Source organism: Plectropomus leopardus, chromosome 15 (assembly GCF_026936395.1).
Source record: "Plectropomus leopardus strain MGB_pleo_1.0 chromosome 15, ASM2693639v1, whole genome shotgun sequence".
In the NCBI taxonomy this organism is placed as follows: Eukaryota; Metazoa; Chordata; class Actinopteri; order Perciformes; family Serranidae; genus Plectropomus; species Plectropomus leopardus.
The window spans coordinates 23967751-23984996 of record NC_142190.1 but is presented as its reverse complement, the minus strand read 5'-3'; the positions used below and the strand labels follow the sequence as shown (position 1 = coordinate 23984996).

Here is a 17246-nt window from a genome sequence, read left to right as displayed (position 1 = left end):
TGAGAGCCAACAGTTTATCTGCAGGCATGTGGCCTCCGCTCTCATAAGTTTGTAATAATGTGATGCTGAGGCACAAACATGAATATGCAAATATGCAAAATTAAAAAAAAAAAAAAAGCTAAAAATTTGCCTTTTAATTGTTCAAAAAAATGACTGACCAAGCTGTCAGTGAATTGTTGATGTGTAGGAGAATTTTGAATTCATTAAAAATGTTGCTCATTATTGACTTTTTATTAATAATTACAGATACATCCTTATACACAAATAAATATATATAGTTACAAGTGATGTCATATGTTACAAAATATCTGTATTTAATTAAGGAAATATCTTCTAGACGATAAGGCCAGTACTTTGTGTGTGGGGAAAAAAAATCAGGGATCAAATTTTTCATTTCATGACAGTAATTGGTAAATTGTTAATACTTTTGCTTTTTCAGTCTTAATGGGAAATGTGTGATTCTACAAAATAATAAGTTTTGGTCAGGAATATGTTTGATAATCATCAGTTTAACTGTCTCGCTCAGTCTCAATAAACCACAAGCTTAACAAAATTGACATTGAGTGATTTTAAGAGACAATCTGGGGACTGAGAGCAGACAAAAAAAAAATCTCTGTACTTTGAAAACCAGCCTTGATTTTGTTATTTCAGTCACAAAGTCAATGACTGAGATAACTTGTCATAAGTCATTTGAGACGAATTGATTCTTAAACAGTTAAGGAAAAGTCTAATTCACTCTACAAATGAAATGCTTTTTGGGTGATATGTCAAGAAAAACAAACATGTATATTTACAGTAAAAACACATATACATCATATATTACATTTCTTTCAGTTTTGATATGCTATCTTTGCAGTCCTTATTGTTTTCCTGTACAGTCCTGGAGGGAATTAAGAGTCGGCTGAATCTCTTCGAGCATATGTTTGAAATATTTGATGTGGTGTTGGATTTTGTCTCAAAAGTTGGAGTCTTCACAGGGAATTGGCTTGAAGCTGAACTCTTTGTTCTCCTCGAGAAGGAAGTCATATCGACAGAGGGGCCTGAGAAAGACAAAGTCATTATGACTGTGGTGAAAACAGCTAAAATGATATGTTGAATCCAGCAGATTTTCTAAATCAATACATGACATACCTCTCCTTGCGTTCCAGATGTGAGAGACGTATTCGGAGAACACGAAGCTTATGTTTAGGCTTAAAAACATTCCCAGTGGAGAACTTGAGGGACACCTTTCTCACTGAATGAATGTCTTTGTCAAACTGGGCCAACAACTTGGTTTCTGTGTACTTCTTGAACTCTGATGCTTTACTGTTATGGAAAAAAAGACACGTCTCAAGGAAAGCATTAACAGGGGTGACAAAGAGAGGTCATGGTGGAATATGTGCTTCAGAACTCATGATAAATGAAGTGAGGACTTACTGATCAATGGTTGCAACTGCTTCTTCACCATCACCGTGAAGTTTAACAGTGATGTAGCCCCAGCGTACATCCTTGTTCCACACCATCACTTCCATCCTGTAGTTTGTTCCTTAAACAAGACATTTGATTTGTTATTCAAAAATAAAACGTCCAGCATTTTGACATTAAATGATGTTTAATTTAAGTACTTATATCCCTCATGAAAGTACAGTCTACGAACAGACCAGTTATGACCTTTTTTCAAATCATCATTGTGAGTGAAATATTGCCAGATGAAATAGAATTTCAGTCAAATGCAGGTGTTTCTTTTTTTGTTTGTTTTTTTTTACAGTCGTCCATCCCATTATTGTACTGCCCTGCAGCTTTCAAAATATAGTTTAATGCCATTACTGTGGGAAAAAGATGCATTCAGTGAAAATAAAAAAAGAATATGCTATATGTGTCGATCTGCAACCAACTGATTTTTTTCAGATATTTTCAGAATATTTTGATATAGTCAATAATTTATATTTTCTCTGAACTAATGGCAAGGCACATCTGCATTTCCAGTGGGGGTAAGATGGATGACTGAAAATGCAACCTGCAGTATGAGTGGTGGGTATAACATGGGATAAATGTTTAAGAAATGAACTCTTTCTAATGAAAATGCATCCAATGCAGATGTTATCAGCCCATTAATTGGTCATTATTTGCGTTCTTTACCCTTAGAAAGGGCCTGCCACATCTACTTTTAGGGTTAAATGTTGTTACTGGCTCGTTAAATGGCCAATTGCATTTAGATGGTTGTGAAACAGTCACCATTTCATCAGGATGTACTTTCCTTGGGTTTATATGAAAAAACGATGTGATTGGGTTCACACAAAAATATGTCATAAAAATTAGTCACTATGACTTTTGATTTCTCCTGGGGGAAAGGCCTGTGTTTGTCCTGACTTCCTCTTTTTTCCTCCATCATAATTATTACGGTCATGAGAGGTCACTGCCCAACAATAAACGTCAAAGGACGTTTCATGCCCGATAATGGCCTTCTGAAGCTATTAGTAAGTGTGACAGGCCCCTTCTTACCCATATCCATGATTCTTATAACCACTGATAATTGGCATTTAATGGCCTGGTAACAGCCAAACCAGCTGAATCAACATCTTAAAGGACAGGTTCACATTTTTTCAAGTCTGTCTTCAAACAGTAGTCCACTTACGTGAGCACGGGAATAGTTTGTTGGTTTAATCTTTTACCCATGTCGTACAGGCCAGGAAGAGACCAATTCCTTTAGCAGACTGCAAAAGCCTTTGGAGTTGTGTTGCAAGGCCAACTAGGCTGCAAGTTTTCTTTTTCTTTTCTTTTATATCTACTGACCTGGCCTTAAGTCTTCAACATCCAGAACTTCAACCATTGTTTGGCAAGACACTTACTTAAAATATTTTGTGTCGATATACCACATGAAGTCAAGTAATTATTCACAAAAAGAGTCATGCTGGTGTTTCAGTCTGGTCATTATGATTATTAGATTTCTGTTACTTACTGCAGAATGGAGTGACTGCATTTGTGGTGAAGTAAGTTTTGGTTTCGCGCAGCCTCAGCAGGACATCTTTCCACTCTCTGATGTCATAACCTGGATTTGAGAGAAGCAGCTGTGTCAGCTCACATCAATTTTAAAAGACCATTCATGTTTTTTTTTCTCCTCGAAACCCATTTATCTTGCACACAAAAATTGTGTGTAAATGTGTGTAATTCTTTATTACTAAGAGATATTAAAAGTACCAACCAAACACAGGACATCCAGCAGCACCAAAGCGGTCGCAGTTCAAGCAGTTACCATCCAGAAAGTCTTTGTAGGAGTTGCAGGGGAAGGCCGTGCTGACACAGGTCCGATTCACAGAATCAAGATAGAGCAACACTGATCTCTGGTGGTCGCATTTAAAATAGGCTCCTCCTGCAGGGGTAAACAGGAAAGGGGATTGTTTCCACACTGCGTCGCACCACTTCTCATAATACTGATCATCCAACATCCTACATTTTTTACATTCAATCATTAACTTGAGGGTGTTTTTCTTTTCTTCACTATTTGAAGATCTTACCAGAGAAGATGGTCCTCGGGCAGCCGGGTTGGTCTGTTCCACCATTAGCATAGAAATCAATGTGACCCAGAGGTTTTCTGAAGCCCAAAGCTGTGGATGACATGACAGTCATAATCATATTTACTTGTATAACACATATGAAACAACTGAGAATGATTGAGAATATATGATATTCAGTTAAACTGACAATCTATGTCTGTGTGCAGGACGTCCACAAACTGGGCGTCTGTGGGGTCCAGTCGGTCCTTTGGAGGATACCCAGTGAACTGAGGCCCAGCAGGATCCAGACCTGCAAACACCAGGAGATCTCAGTAAAGCTTGAAGATAATATCCAACCCAACATTAACTGATGGGATCCACAAATAGCACAAGACAGATTTTCACCTTATTATAATGATTTAGTCCCTTTACTGTTCGATCTTTCTGTCTTTTCCTTTTCCATCCACTGCTGCTTTAGGCTGTTGAACCAACCTTTGACCTATCTGACAAACCAGTATTGCTGTTTTCCAAATAAATTTTATTATTTTTCTAACACACCATCATGTATCTGTTTTATATGGCTGAACTCCAGATACCTACACCAATTCTAATTCATTTTTATACCTGATTGTCCTTTGCAGCATTGCTGACCTGGATATCTGTTCTGCACTTCACTGACACAGAAGGCACTGCGGGGGAGATAATCTCTCCACAGAGATTTCAGGTAATCATCAAAACTGTGGCATTTTTTTCGTCATGACAAAAATCCTGCATCTGCAACATCTGACACTCTTTCATTATCAGCAAAGACACTCTGAGCTCTTATGTGCCTGTAATGTTAACAGTCTAATAATTAAAGTTCACTGCAGTGTCACAGTTATAATGAAATGTCCTCGATAAGCATCGGTGCTAAGGTTTATTGCCTGATACAGATGATGAATGCCCAAAGGTTATGTAAAGGTTATGTAAGGTAAATAATTTATGTAAGGTTAATAATTTTTGGTGATGGGATTTCTTTTACTCACACAAATACAGTTCTGTAAAGATTTCAGTTTAATTGTTTTAGCTAAAGTTTGAATGATTATCATTATTATTTGTTTTTAGCTATCATACCACAGCAGCTATTTGAGGGGGGGGTATATCACGGATTTTTGCGGATCCGAGAGCTTCACAAAGTAACGTGATTGGGGCAGACATGGAGGAAAAGAGTGACGTTTTAATCACAGATGTTACAAGGTGATGGGGTATTTGTGTGCATGAGCGATATGCGTGTGTTTTAGTCCTGGTGGCGGCGCTGTCTGGTTTTGGCTACTTCTGTGCTTCAGTGGCGTTTATCACGTTACCGGAAGAACACCTGGGTGCAGCCGGCGCTGATTGGTGCAGCTATTGAGGATGCAGCACAGGTGTGTGCAGTGTACGTGCGCTGAGAGGGAGCACAGGATAGTGGGAGAGCGGAGCAACACAGACTTTGTACACACGAAACTGGGAGGAGAAAACAACAAGATGCTGCAAGGAGAGGGACACACTTCACCTCTCCTCCAGTTAAGTCCCTCTTTTTATATTTTGAAATTGTCCACTGCTTAAATGTGGGGAGTTGGCCCAGAGTCCTGACAGTAACACCGGCTGCATCAGACAGATTGTTAACAACTATATAACTTGCTAAATAAGGGAAGAGCCTTTTTGATGCATCTTGTTTATTCACTTTAACTTGATAACTTGGTATTGATTTACCGGCATGGCAATATATGTTTGGTAGCAGTGTGTTCAGCTGCCAGATTGTTTTTGTTTGCCCAATTGATTCATTCTGCTGAATTATTTCCCTTTATTATATTTGATTTATTGGTGTGGGTAGGCCTATTTGTTTTGTTTTTAATTTTGTTTAATTATTTTGGTTCACCTTTATTAGTTAAAGTTGAATCTATAACACCTCATGCTCGATGAACTCTTGATGTAAAGAGGAGGCAGAGACAGATGAGTCCGCTGATTTGGGTTTTACTCTGTATTTGCAACAAGGCCATGTGCCTGCAAGGGACAGAGAACCACCTGTGTGCTACAGCTAAGAGGCTGATAGGACTGCTCTCTGCTGAGAGAACACTGGACATTTCGTGTGGTCGGAGTAACTGGACTCATATTAATGTTCTAACTTTTCCCTTAAACTATTTTTGTTGTCAATTAATCGATTTTCTGTGAACCATACCTGCCGTCTACATGCTGTTCTCGGTCAGCACAACCCCCTAATATTCTTTACCAGATGTGATCAAATTTTAAAATCACACTAGACCTGTGACACTAACACAGGAACCTTTAAGTTTCCATTCTTCCAAAGAATTTTTCTTCTTCTTTTATTCTTGTCAAGTGTTGTTTAACATGAGGCAGTTATTTTTTGTTTATATGGAAGTTATTAGCCATGCTAACTGGATGTATAGTACACTGTGCTTAAAAGCCTGCCATTGGCTGCCTATTTCAGACAAAAATTTCATCCCCTTCCACTATCTCCCAAAACAATTTTGCAGGGGCACCTTCACTAAATTGTGATTGGTTTAAAGAAATACAAACAATCTTGGGCGTTTTTTGCCTTAGTGTGGCATTATTATGAGTTCAGCCAGACAGGACAATTACTGTGTGATGACTGTAACATAAAATTACAAATAGTCTGTTACAAAACTTTGGCCATATTGCATACCCGTCATGAGTATGTACATTCCTGTTCTATATCTGAGGTTTTTTTCTTTTGAGGATTAGAATTTGAATCATAGGTCTGAGAGATAAATCTCTTACCTGTAATCCATCCAATTGACCCGTTCAGGTTAGCACCCACAAAGCCGGATATGTGAGCCCCAAGACTGACTCCGATCATGTGGATGGAGCTCAGAGAGGCGCCATGTTCCTGGAAAAAGATCGCTCATTAGTCTTGTATCACATGACACAGTCTACTAATTTAGACACAACAGAAATGATCACGTAGCATCAGATACATCTTGTACCTGCATCATTTTAATGAAAGCGGTGAGGTTGTCAGCTGCCTTGTGCGTGTTTTCCACTGCTTTGAAATAATTCACATTAGCAGCTCCGTGGTTCCAGTCCACCACTATGACATTCATGTCTTCCCTCTCAAGCAGCATCTTTGTGATCGTGTGCACCCACACCGGTGGAGATCCAGTAGGCCGATAGCCATGAATGATGAAGGTGGTTGGTGTGGAAAAGTTAAACTCGGGATGGGCGGACAAGTTGGTGTGGGATATGAGTGTGCCACAGGTATCATTTTCCGTGGTGTACAGCAGCAACCTGATTTTGAGGCTGGTTCCAATGATTGCGTGGCTGAGATCTAGATCGGTAAAGTCTTCACATCTCTGAGCTGGGAGAATAAAAAAAAAGTAGACACAGAAAGGTGTACTTAGGAAGGGGGTGATGTCAAAAAATAAATAAATAAAATGAGACCAATGTGAGAGTTTTGAACTTAAAGGGACAGTTCAACGCAAAAAAACCCCAACCCATTATTCATCTTACCTGTAGTGCTATTTATCAATCTAAATTGTTCTGGTGTGAGTTGCAGAGTGTTAAATATTGTCCGTAAGGATTTCTGCCATCTCTCCGATATAATAGAACTAGATAGCACTCGGCTTGTGGTGCTCAAAGCACCAAAACAGCAATAACAAAAAAAAAAAAAAAACAACAAAAAAACTATCAGAAATTCCAGAAATGATAACCCAGTTACTCAAGATAATCCACAGACCTTGTTTGGAGCAGTTTTATGCTAAACTGTTTTCTTCTCTACAATCTTGATAACACTGCAGGTATGTGGAAAAAATGTGTTTTTGATTTTTGGGTGAACTGTCCCTTCAACAAGCATTTACCAAGAAACCCTGTAGTGACTTATGATTCAAAGTTTCTGTCGTCATCAGTGACATAGTCCCATATATGACTCAGTGTGAGAGTATTCAATGTAACACTAAGTTGAAAGTGTTTTCACACACAGCTTCGCCCACCAGACAAACACGTCATGAACATGTTTGACTGGGAAAGCAAACAATTTAGCAGCTCTGAGGAAAAAAAATAGTGGTACATAAGGAGTTAGGTGTGTGCTGCTTCATTCAGTAGAATTTAACAAGTTGATAATCCAGCAAGATTTTGTTAATGCCGCCTACCAGACTGCATAATAATTGGATAAAACAATTGAAATTAAGACATAAACATAACAATTAAGACGGAAAAGAACCTGTTTTTACCAACAGTCTGCTTGGCAATTTAGGTGTGTTTACAGCAAGATGATTTTTTGTGAACTTAAAGTGAAATCTAGAGTTATTTTTGTCTCACTATCAACCTGATATTGTGTAAAAATGTACCACAGGCACAATTTTCATTTCCTAATAAAAATGTCACACAAAAGAACCAGTATGTGACGTTCTGCTGAAATAGAAAAGGAGCTTCATGTATAAGAAATGAGTTGTTCTCAGTAACTGTTATGCAATATGTGGCTTTCCATATAGGTAAATCATAGTTACATATGTATCAGCTGAGAGCCCTATGAACAGTGCCAGTGGTCAAACCACAGTAAACGCCATTTACTCATGTGTGCTGGTTTTCCCAAGAAATTTCAGTTCCTTAAAAGTTGATTGACGGTCCTTTTTTGTCCTCCCAGGAGTAGAGTTGCTATACACTTGACTGTGTGTGTGTTTGAGTACATTTCAGAGTGTTATGTTTTGAGCTTTACCTTTGCATACTTGAACAGTTATTGGCAGGAGCAGTGCCAGGTATTGCCACAGGAACATGCTTCACATCAGCATGTGCAAGTAATCTGTAGACAATCAGACCATTACATAAAAATACACCTGTCAGACTGTAATTGGCACTTAACAGAACTGAACTACTTATAACAACAAGGCGAAGCAACACAATGAGAATATTGACATAACTCTTAAAGTGTTTCTCTGACACTTTGTACTTTACCCCACAGACTTTAGTTTTGTGTTTCTTAGCCATTTTTGCTCTGGATGCAAATTTCGCAAGACCGAAGCGAAGCAAGGAGGTCAGTTTCTTATCAACTCACTGTCCAATGTCATGATAAGTGAAAAAAATCATTTACATTGTTGCCATTTAGGTATTTTGCAGGTTGAAAAATCTGTTTTTCTTGCCCCACCCACTTTGATCAACTTCAACCAATGAAACTGTGATTACAAGCGAAACTGAAATCTACAGAAATCCTTCTGCGACTAAGTTCTTCAGCTACAGTAGACGCCTCATGTTTACTGAGTGTTCAGTGTCTCCTTTTGTTTTGACTCCAACAGAGTTGCCGGCAATCAGAAAACATAACATGTCAGCCTTATCAGAATCTTACCTTCGCCGTGGGATAATATTTCCTGGTCTGGTGTGTGTCAAAGGTCCAGTAGATTACATGCCATCCTCTGCTTGTGCCTCCACATATTTGGGCAGTGTTCACTTCAGGAAGTGAGAGGAGGAACACAGCTGTACTCCCGCCCTGTATGCTCTCACAGGGATAGCCACACCCCTTGCCCCAGGTCATTGTGTTCACAGGTGAAACATTCCAGTGAAGTCACTCCTGGTTCTCGCGTACTCAAACCGGTTATGAGAACGTTTCTTGTGTCTCCATTGAACTTGATTTGAATCTGTAAAAACAGCCCAGTCTCTGTTTGTTGAACCCTTTGTTATTCATGTGCAAGAAATCAGAGTGAAAGTGAAACATGCAGGCATTTCCTAAGAATTGTTACTTTTGCAGAAAATCTCACCCCAAAGTTACCATTCAGTCAGGCCCTCCGCACACGGAGTCAGTAAAAACTCCCCTGACTTTTTTCATGAAGTTGCACAACAAATTCTAGTATAGTTTACAGTGACATTTGCACAACCTGTTTGCTTTTGGGATGGAAAGCTTTTTCTAGCCTATCTTTCCATATGTAGGTAAAGGTGTGTCTGTATATATATGACTGTCTTTAATTAGGCATTCTATGTTTTATAATTGTATTTATGTGCAAAAACTAATTGAAAAAAGATAGTTTTAGGTGTTGGATGGTGACCAATGACCTTCATTTTAGGGTAAAACCCCTCTTTCTTTCATTATTCTTTGTGTCTCTGTGACTACTACAAAACACAGGTAGGTGTAACTACTGCTGAAGCAGCTCTGTGACCTGCCCAAGGGCTACTTGACTCTCCCACCATACCAACATGGTTAGTCCCCTTTTTTCTCTTTGGTATGGAGGTGAAGCTCTGAAGACAATGCTATATTAGTGCTTAGGTAGCTATGAAGTGTAAGGTAAAAAGGGAGGAAGTTAAGGTTATGGTAAAGATTATACCTTGTCTCTTTAGGGTAAAGCCCATCTTTGTGTATAGTGAATAAAGTAAATGATTGTGGTGGATTATTGCTACGTTTGGCCTCATATTTATTCACTATATCATCACATTGTAGCAGAGTTCAAATAACTGTTGTGTTGGTAAATATGTCTTGTACTGTACTAGTGGTGGACGTGGTTTGTATGAGTGTGTCATGTAGGCCTTAAACAGAATGCAACTGTAGCTACGCATGTTTCAGAAAAAGGGCGATGGTCATGTAGTTTGTTTTGTTTTTTGCTATATTAATGTACTATTACAAGTAGGCGGAGCAGCATGTCATTGATTTCCAGTGACTAAAACTGTATTCAAAACAGAAATGATATAAAATGCACTATGGGCAACTTGTGACAGCTTTGTGAAATGTTGGGACATGCTGTCCCTCTGTGTTTGGTTCCAAAGGCTGCCGGTGAAAAAGCTCTGGGCACAAACTCACCCTTTATAATTACTCTTATCTAGCTTCCCTCTGCACGAAATGTCACACTGTTAGCAGCCTCTATTCTCCACTTGTCACAGCCTGGAAGGAAATGTGAGAATTGTTTCAAAACATGAGCATTCTTAACATTCACTTCTAGCTGTGACTGTTACATACAGTTTATAGTGTAACATTGCGTAAACCATCAATTGCTACAAGCCTTTGTGTTACCAAATGAAGGAATAGACAGTTCTCACGAGTATTGATAAGTGTAATCTTCATTTCTGTAATAGGCTACTTTTACTACCAGAGTGGCTTGAACTTTGGCCACTACATTCTCCCGTCATCAGGGTCAGGCAGGCCAATGGGATGTATACTTACAAACACACACAGGCTTAGAAATTTCCCCGCGTACACACTGGTGAGGCCAGCTGAGAGGAGCAGCAGGTGGGTGCAGTGGCGTTGTTGGAAGACAAGAGAGCAGAACATCCAGGATGGCTGGAAAGAGACGAGGCCGAGGCAGAGACGTCCAGCAACAACAGGCCCCACGGAACCAAAGAGGAGGCCCTCGCAGGGTGAGTCTTGATCTGTCAGGATGAAACGTGGCCACCATGTTTATTCTTACATTCAAATAATAATCTGAACTTGAAGTCTCAAAGAGAAGATTCTGGTTGTTTTAATGTTTATTTTGGACATTACTTGTGAGGACACTGGAAATGAGAACACAGGTACAGGTGCATGTGTCAGTCAGACTTATGTTTTTATGTGACAGGCTTTGAATAAAACAGAAGTAAACTATTGCGCTGTGGTTAAAGGACTTGTATCAGGGAGTGGAGAGTTATAATTGTTATATGGGTGGGATGATGTAGCCATGACTCACGTTTATTTCGTCAGTATAGTGCAGCAGTACATGATTATTCTCAAGTGATAAGTGATTAGTTTTCAGTGCTGTATATGTATCAAATAATTGAATCATAAAGTATACACATTCACATTAAGATCTGACATTTGTGTCTCCATTGTGTATGTATATTGACCTCTTACCTAAAGGTGTAAAGTGGCCAAATCTTTGCTAAAATATTTATGTACAAGAGGCATGAATGGCCAAAATCATTAGCATTCACAAAGCGCTGATCATTTCAAAATAAGATTCAGGCAGGTAAACTAACATATGTTAGAGCACAAAAAAGCACTAAACATTTGGGCAGAATCAGAGTTCAAAGTATAGCTTACATCACAGCAGATAAAGCTGTGTATATGCATCTGCACACAACACAAAGTCCATGACATATGGTGTGTTTTCTTCAAGATATTGTCATGATTTCACAGAATTTGAGAATATTCTTTTTCTACGTCAGCTCTAGAGAGATTGACAATAGGTCATGTTTTATTAAGCTGGAAATAGACAAATTTCATGCATCAATTTATCATACTGAAGTAAATGTTGATTACACAATGGAATACACTGTCTGCAATCTCCCAGAAAAAGAACCTCAAATTACGTCACAAAAGAAGTGCGTCAACCAACGTACAACCAAAAAAGGAAGATGATAAAGACTTTCTTGGTAGCTACCAGTCACTACTCCTAAGTTACTAAAGACTATCAATGTAGGTTTTTCACAGTAACAACAGCTGAATGACCAGAGTAAAACTGTGCTAATTGAAGAAAAATAGAAAGCAACAGCAGCGCCTACAATTATACCTGTAAAAAAAAAATCTAAGTGAGAAAATGCTGAAAAGTTGTTTTTTTTTTTTTTTTTCAAAATATACACATGACATCACTATTAAGGTAGTCATAGATTTTGGGGGGGTACAGGGGACATATCCTCAATATTTAGAACATGTTCATTTGTCCCCCCTAATAGAAACATGAAAGCGTTTCATGCTCAGAATTTACCCGCAAACCCCTTGGTTCAAATAAATTATAAATGAAAAAATAAATATGTACCCCCCCCATGCTGAAATGAAACTGACACTCTTAACTGCTAATCTCTATTTATCATAAATCTGTTGTTGTTGTATTCTGTCATCCTGCACTTTGTTTTTGAATGCTAGCATGTTTTAAATGCCACATAACTCCCAGTAACACCCTTTTCCTCCCACACACTCCAAATAAATGCAGGTTGGGTAAACTGGAAAATTTACAGTTGCCCGTGAATGCGAGTATGAATATGCATGTCTGCATAGAATAGCAGCTTATGTAGTTTGTACTTTTACGACACTTAATGCATGATGAAACCCTGAAAAGGATATGTGGTTGAGGGGATGGATGATTGGAAAACTACAGCACCAGATTGAATTTAACACGTGCTTTTTGTTTTCCTCTGCTTTCTCTGTATTCAGGCTTTGCGGGAGCCAGCTGCTTTTGCCAAGTCCACAGGCTGTGAATCAGAAGTCCCACATGAAAAGCTCACCATTGCCCAAGCACGGAGGGGCACGCCAGGTCACATTTCTCTTTAGTTTCTGTTTCCATTGCTAATTAATGTCATGCAACGTAGAGTGACCCCTTGTTAGTCCCAGTCAGTGACAGCAAGGAATAAGGTAATAACCAACTCCAGAGGCTTCAGTGTGTTGGTATCAGCTGATATCAGCTGTAAAAAGGGATTTAAATATCAGTACAATATTGTTTTACTGCTAGTCATTTGGCTGCTTGTAGAGCTGTTATTATTATGATCTGTTTCTTCAGGAATGTGTCACGCCATTCAACCAAGCAAGAGATTGAAAGTATTAAAGGGGAACTCAGCCCATTTTCAAAATTCCTAAATTATTCCTAGGGTGTAACACATTGCAAAAATATTAGTAAACATGAACAACTCTCTTTCTAATCCAAAATATAGAGTGCTAAAACTCAAATATGTGATGTCATGGAGTATAAAGTCTAGAAGTGCTCTACAGACAGTGAATGGTGAAAGATGTAATAGATGACACTGAGATCACCCAGGCTAATGGTCTAAGTATATTGGTACGTATCTGTGTCCCAGAAGTTTGAACGATACAATAAAGCTCATTTGGGTATAAAACAGGAAACAAACAAATGATGGGTCCACAGAATCAGTCTCCTGTTCATTGTTTATGGAGAAGCTCCAGACTTTTGCTGTGTTTCATTCAAAGTTGGAGGTCCAGATATTCTGACCTCCTACCAGGAAAAAGTACAATGAAACGCCACTCAAAGTCGGAGTTCCTACTTGTGAAGTCAGAGCAAATCCATGTACCCTGACTTCATAAGTCTGACTTCACACAACAATGGCAGCATCAATGGAGGCCACCGAGGCGTACATTGTAAATGGTAAGAAATCAACTAAAAGGCAACGTGAAGTATATTTGCATGTATTAAAATAATACATGCACTATCATACATTATCACCTGTTCTACATGTAAATCAATGTGAAAATGTTAATATTTAGTTATGTTATAATACTAGCATTTATTTATAATAATATTATTATCAAATATTAATATATTACTTAAAAAAGGAGGCGACCCTGCTGATGGTGCAATCATCAGTGGATTAGCCACAGAAACAACAGTTCATCACTGTCTGTCATGTTTTTTCTTTACTTTTTCTGTTGTGCACCTGGAATGCTTGGAAGTCGGAAGTCAGAAATTTCAATTGGGAAATTCCGACCTATGAATTAAACGCTGCATAAATACTTGATGACATCACAAGTTTGAGACTCACTTCTCTCGTCTCTGGCTTTCGCAGAGAGTAACTCCTGTTAACAAATATTGATTGAACTTTCCTAGGCCATGGAAATAACAATGGAATACTTAATTTAGTTGACATCAGCTCCCAAATACCACATCAGTAAATTCCTTTAAATAAAAGAACAAATTAAGTGAGGTTTTGTAATGTCATGATGGTATTTAAAGATGCATTTACCATGTCTCTTATGTTGTAGCTCATCGTCCGGTGCGAGTCTACGCTGATGGGATCTTTGATCTTTTCCATTCGGGACATGCTCGAGCTCTGATGCAGGCCAAAAATGTGTTTCCCAACACATATCTGATAGTAGGAGGTAAAGTATGGATCTGATGGTGTGTAAACGAAATCGGCCTTAAGTAGCTGAATATAAATCCTTTGATCAAAATTGGTCCTAAAGGACCAAAAGGTTTTGGCTTTCTGCAAAACTAAGCGTAAGTCTCTGTCTCTGTGTCCCTAGTCTGCAGTGACGAGCTCACCCACAAGTTTAAGGGCTATACGGTGATGACAGAGGATGAACGCTATGAAGCCCTGAGGCACTGCCGTTATGTTGACGAGGTGGTGCGAGACGCTCCCTGGACCCTCTCCACAGAGTTCCTCAAAAAACATAAGGTCAAAGGTCACACAGCTTCTCACAATGTCACTCAGTGACAACAACCAAGATGTCTGGTGTTCAATCAGTCTAAACACTGTAATGTTACTCTCACAGATCGACTTTGTAGCCCATGACGACATCCCTTACACCTCTGCCGGATCACAGGATGTTTATAAACACATCAAGGAAGCAGGTGAAGACATGAATATTCATATCATGAATTCAGCTTTCGTCATCTTTCACATCACTGACAACAATTTCTGATTTGATGCCAGGGATGTTCGTGGCCACTGAGAGGACAGAAGGCATTTCCACATCTGATCTGATCACTCGTATAGTCCGGGACTATGACATTTATGTTCGACGCAACCTGCAGAGAGGCTACACAGCCCGAGAACTGAATGTTGGATTCATTAAAGTTTGTGAAATTATGTTCGATTGATTAAAAAAAAACACAGAATATTGACATTTCTCAAAGGAACGATACAGAAAAAAAATCAATATGAATTGTTGGTCACTTCCTATGTCTTTTACTGACAGGAAAAGAAATACCGGCTCCAGGAGCAGGTGGACAAGATGAAAGAGACGGTTCGTACGGTGGAAGAAAAGTCCAAACACTTTGTCTACAGAGTGGAAGAGAAGAGCCAAGACCTCATCCTCAAGTGGGAGGAGAAGTCACGAGAATTCATTGGCAACTTCCTGGAGCTTTTTGGACCTGATGGAGCCTGGGCATGTTCACTTTTTTATTAATCTACATTAACATTACATTACCTTTGTTGTTTGATGGAGCATTGTATAGAAGTGACATAATTTGGTTTCTTGTCATTGTCGTGTGGTTGCCAGACAACTACTGGAGATTCCATAAAGTCAATTTTACACTTACATAGGCAACATAGATAATTGCCTGAGGCAACGTTTTTTTGGGGCAACATGAGAAAGGTGTAAAAAAAATAGCTTGGAACTTCCCATGTAAAGCCTCATATCAGCATCATAATTCAGATCAGTCAAATCAGAACTCGGACAGGATGAACACACTCCTGAAATCAGCTGAAGTTAGACTGTACCAGGACAGTGCTATCATGGATATATATACCCATAAATTTATTTTAAAATCATAGAAACAAAAAGACCTCTAACAATTTCAGATCCTATTTCATTATAATCATGCGCACACGCTTTCTTTAGTACCATAAATTTGAGTTTAAGCTGTCTCTACATCCAGTTAGATGTAGAAATATGCTGGCTCTGCCACCATAATTTCCTACTGACTATCTCTGTGGCTGGCTGGCTGTTTCTAGTCCTGTAACGTTTTCCCAATACATCCATGCGTTCTCCTGACATCTTTAAGTTGCCATCTCTCTCAGCTCAGCCAGGGTTCAACCAGAAGAGACTGACCTCTAGTGGCACATGTTGTGCACTGCATCTCCATATTATTTTGATAGAGAGATGAGCGTCTGTTTTTTAATTGTATTGAAAATCATACTGTCCAGATTTCTAAATATTCTGGTATACCATTGTGTCTTGATACAGCCCAAGCCATAAAAATGAGCATTACATGTCAACAACTAAACACAACATTATAACACAGTAAAACGTTTTTTCTGTCTCTCTCCTTGTTTAGCATGCAATTCAGGAGCGCAGTGGCCGCATGCTCCAGGCCCTGTCACCTTACTCTTCTCCCCGCGGCTCCCCCAGCAGCAGTCCCACCAGAAGACGCTCCGTTTCTCCCAACTCCTCCCCTGCCTCCACATCAGCCTCTGCCTCTGCGTCCCCCTCCTCTCTCTCCCCTCCTTCTTCCCCCTCCTCTCCTAAAAAGACCTCACGCTCCTCTCTCAAAGCTGCCTCAACATACAGTAAACATGTACAATGAACCCATCATGATTTTGTCATTTTCGTGGGTCTGCTTACAGGCTATTGGACATTAATCTGGTAAATGAGGCACTTAATCAGGTTTAACCAATAAAAATGAAGTAGCCTACTTTATTACTGGTTTATTCAAGTGCAATATATCATAATGTAAATAATATCTCTCAACTGAAAAGGAGCATTAAAATTTAGCTTGAATGTCTTTTGTCATGTGTTACTCTTTGATATGTCTAGTAGTTAAATACAGAACACACACATTCAGAGCCTTTTATGGGAACCTGAAATTTAATTCTTTAGACTTTAGACTTTAGATTTTATAATAAGCCTCCATTTTCTTTAAGCTTATTATAGATTGTATTGTTTAAGCTCTTCAATTATGTTCTTAATCCTAACATAAAAACCCTATAGAAATGTAGCCTCATTGGGATTTATATCTGAGGACATCATTAGTAAGAGGGACATTTATTTGTTCAAAATCCTTAAACTGGCATGTTAAAGGCCATTACTAGGAGCTGGCTGAAACACAGCCCTCCAAGTCCAGGACAGTGAACTGATATTATAGACTAAACTAAACTCTATGGAAGACATGACCTTTCACCTATGGACTAAAGCAGGGACACATGCACTGCACTGGGATAAATGCTACGACTATAAGAGAAAGGAGGTGTTGTTCAGTCAGCTGGTCTGAAATAAATTTATCAAAAGTTGTGAACTGAAAACAGAGCCCCATCTTCTCGTTTGTGTGTATGTCTATCTGAAAAACTAAAAGTTAATAAAAATAAAATTATAAAATGGGCTTTGATTAAAGAAATAATTTATTTGCAACGCAAACAAAGATGCGCGATGCAAGATACTGA

At 38.9% G+C, this 17246-nt stretch overlaps 2 protein-coding genes across 2 annotated transcripts; one reads left to right on the top strand and one right to left on the bottom strand.

Moving 5' to 3' along the window:
• Positions 1-212: 212 nt before the first annotated feature.
• LOC121952749 (lipase member H-like) lies at positions 213-8965 on the bottom strand. Its single transcript, XM_042499566.2, has 11 exons — positions 8809-8965; positions 8185-8268; positions 6458-6828; positions 6252-6360; positions 3682-3783; positions 3495-3584; positions 3182-3349; positions 2939-3028; positions 1417-1525; positions 1132-1305; positions 213-1040 (listed from the first exon to the last, which is right to left on the bottom strand). The coding sequence occupies exons 2-11, from the start codon at positions 8240-8242 to the stop codon at positions 956-958; spliced, it is 1356 nt and encodes a 451-aa protein (XP_042355500.2). The 5' UTR covers positions 8243-8268; positions 8809-8965; the 3' UTR covers positions 213-955.
• Positions 8966-10254: 1289 nt separating this feature from the next.
• Positions 10255-16587, top strand: LOC121952557 (choline-phosphate cytidylyltransferase B). Its single transcript, XM_042499317.2, has 8 exons — positions 10255-10802; positions 12571-12670; positions 14128-14244; positions 14389-14540; positions 14638-14716; positions 14799-14941; positions 15064-15252; positions 16145-16587. Exons 1-8 carry the CDS (start codon positions 10722-10724, stop codon positions 16391-16393), a joined length of 1110 nt encoding a protein of 369 aa, XP_042355251.1. The 5' UTR covers positions 10255-10721; the 3' UTR covers positions 16394-16587.
• Positions 16588-17246: the final 659 nt, after the last annotated feature.

Bases quoted from the DNA above. Each gene is read 5' to 3' on its own strand.
- LOC121952749 (XM_042499566.2), bottom strand. From the start codon at position 8,242: ATGTTCCTGTGGCAATACCTGGCACTGCTCCTGCCAATAACTGTTCAA. The intron at 1,526-2,938 runs GTAAGTAACAGA...GTCTTGTTTAAG, and splicing joins TGCAGTCACTCCATTCTGCA to GAACAAACTACAGGATGGAA. The intron at 1,306-1,416 runs GTAAGTCCTCAC...TTTCCATAACAG, and splicing joins GCAGTTGCAACCATTGATCA to TAAAGCATCAGAGTTCAAGA.
- LOC121952557 (XM_042499317.2), top strand. From the start codon at position 10,722: ATGGCTGGAAAGAGACGAGGCCGAGGCAGAGACGTCCAGCAACAACAG. The intron at 14,245-14,388 runs GTAAAGTATGGA...CTGTGTCCCTAG, and splicing joins CACATATCTGATAGTAGGAG to TCTGCAGTGACGAGCTCACC. The intron at 14,541-14,637 runs GTCAAAGGTCAC...TTACTCTCACAG, and splicing joins AGTTCCTCAAAAAACATAAG to ATCGACTTTGTAGCCCATGA.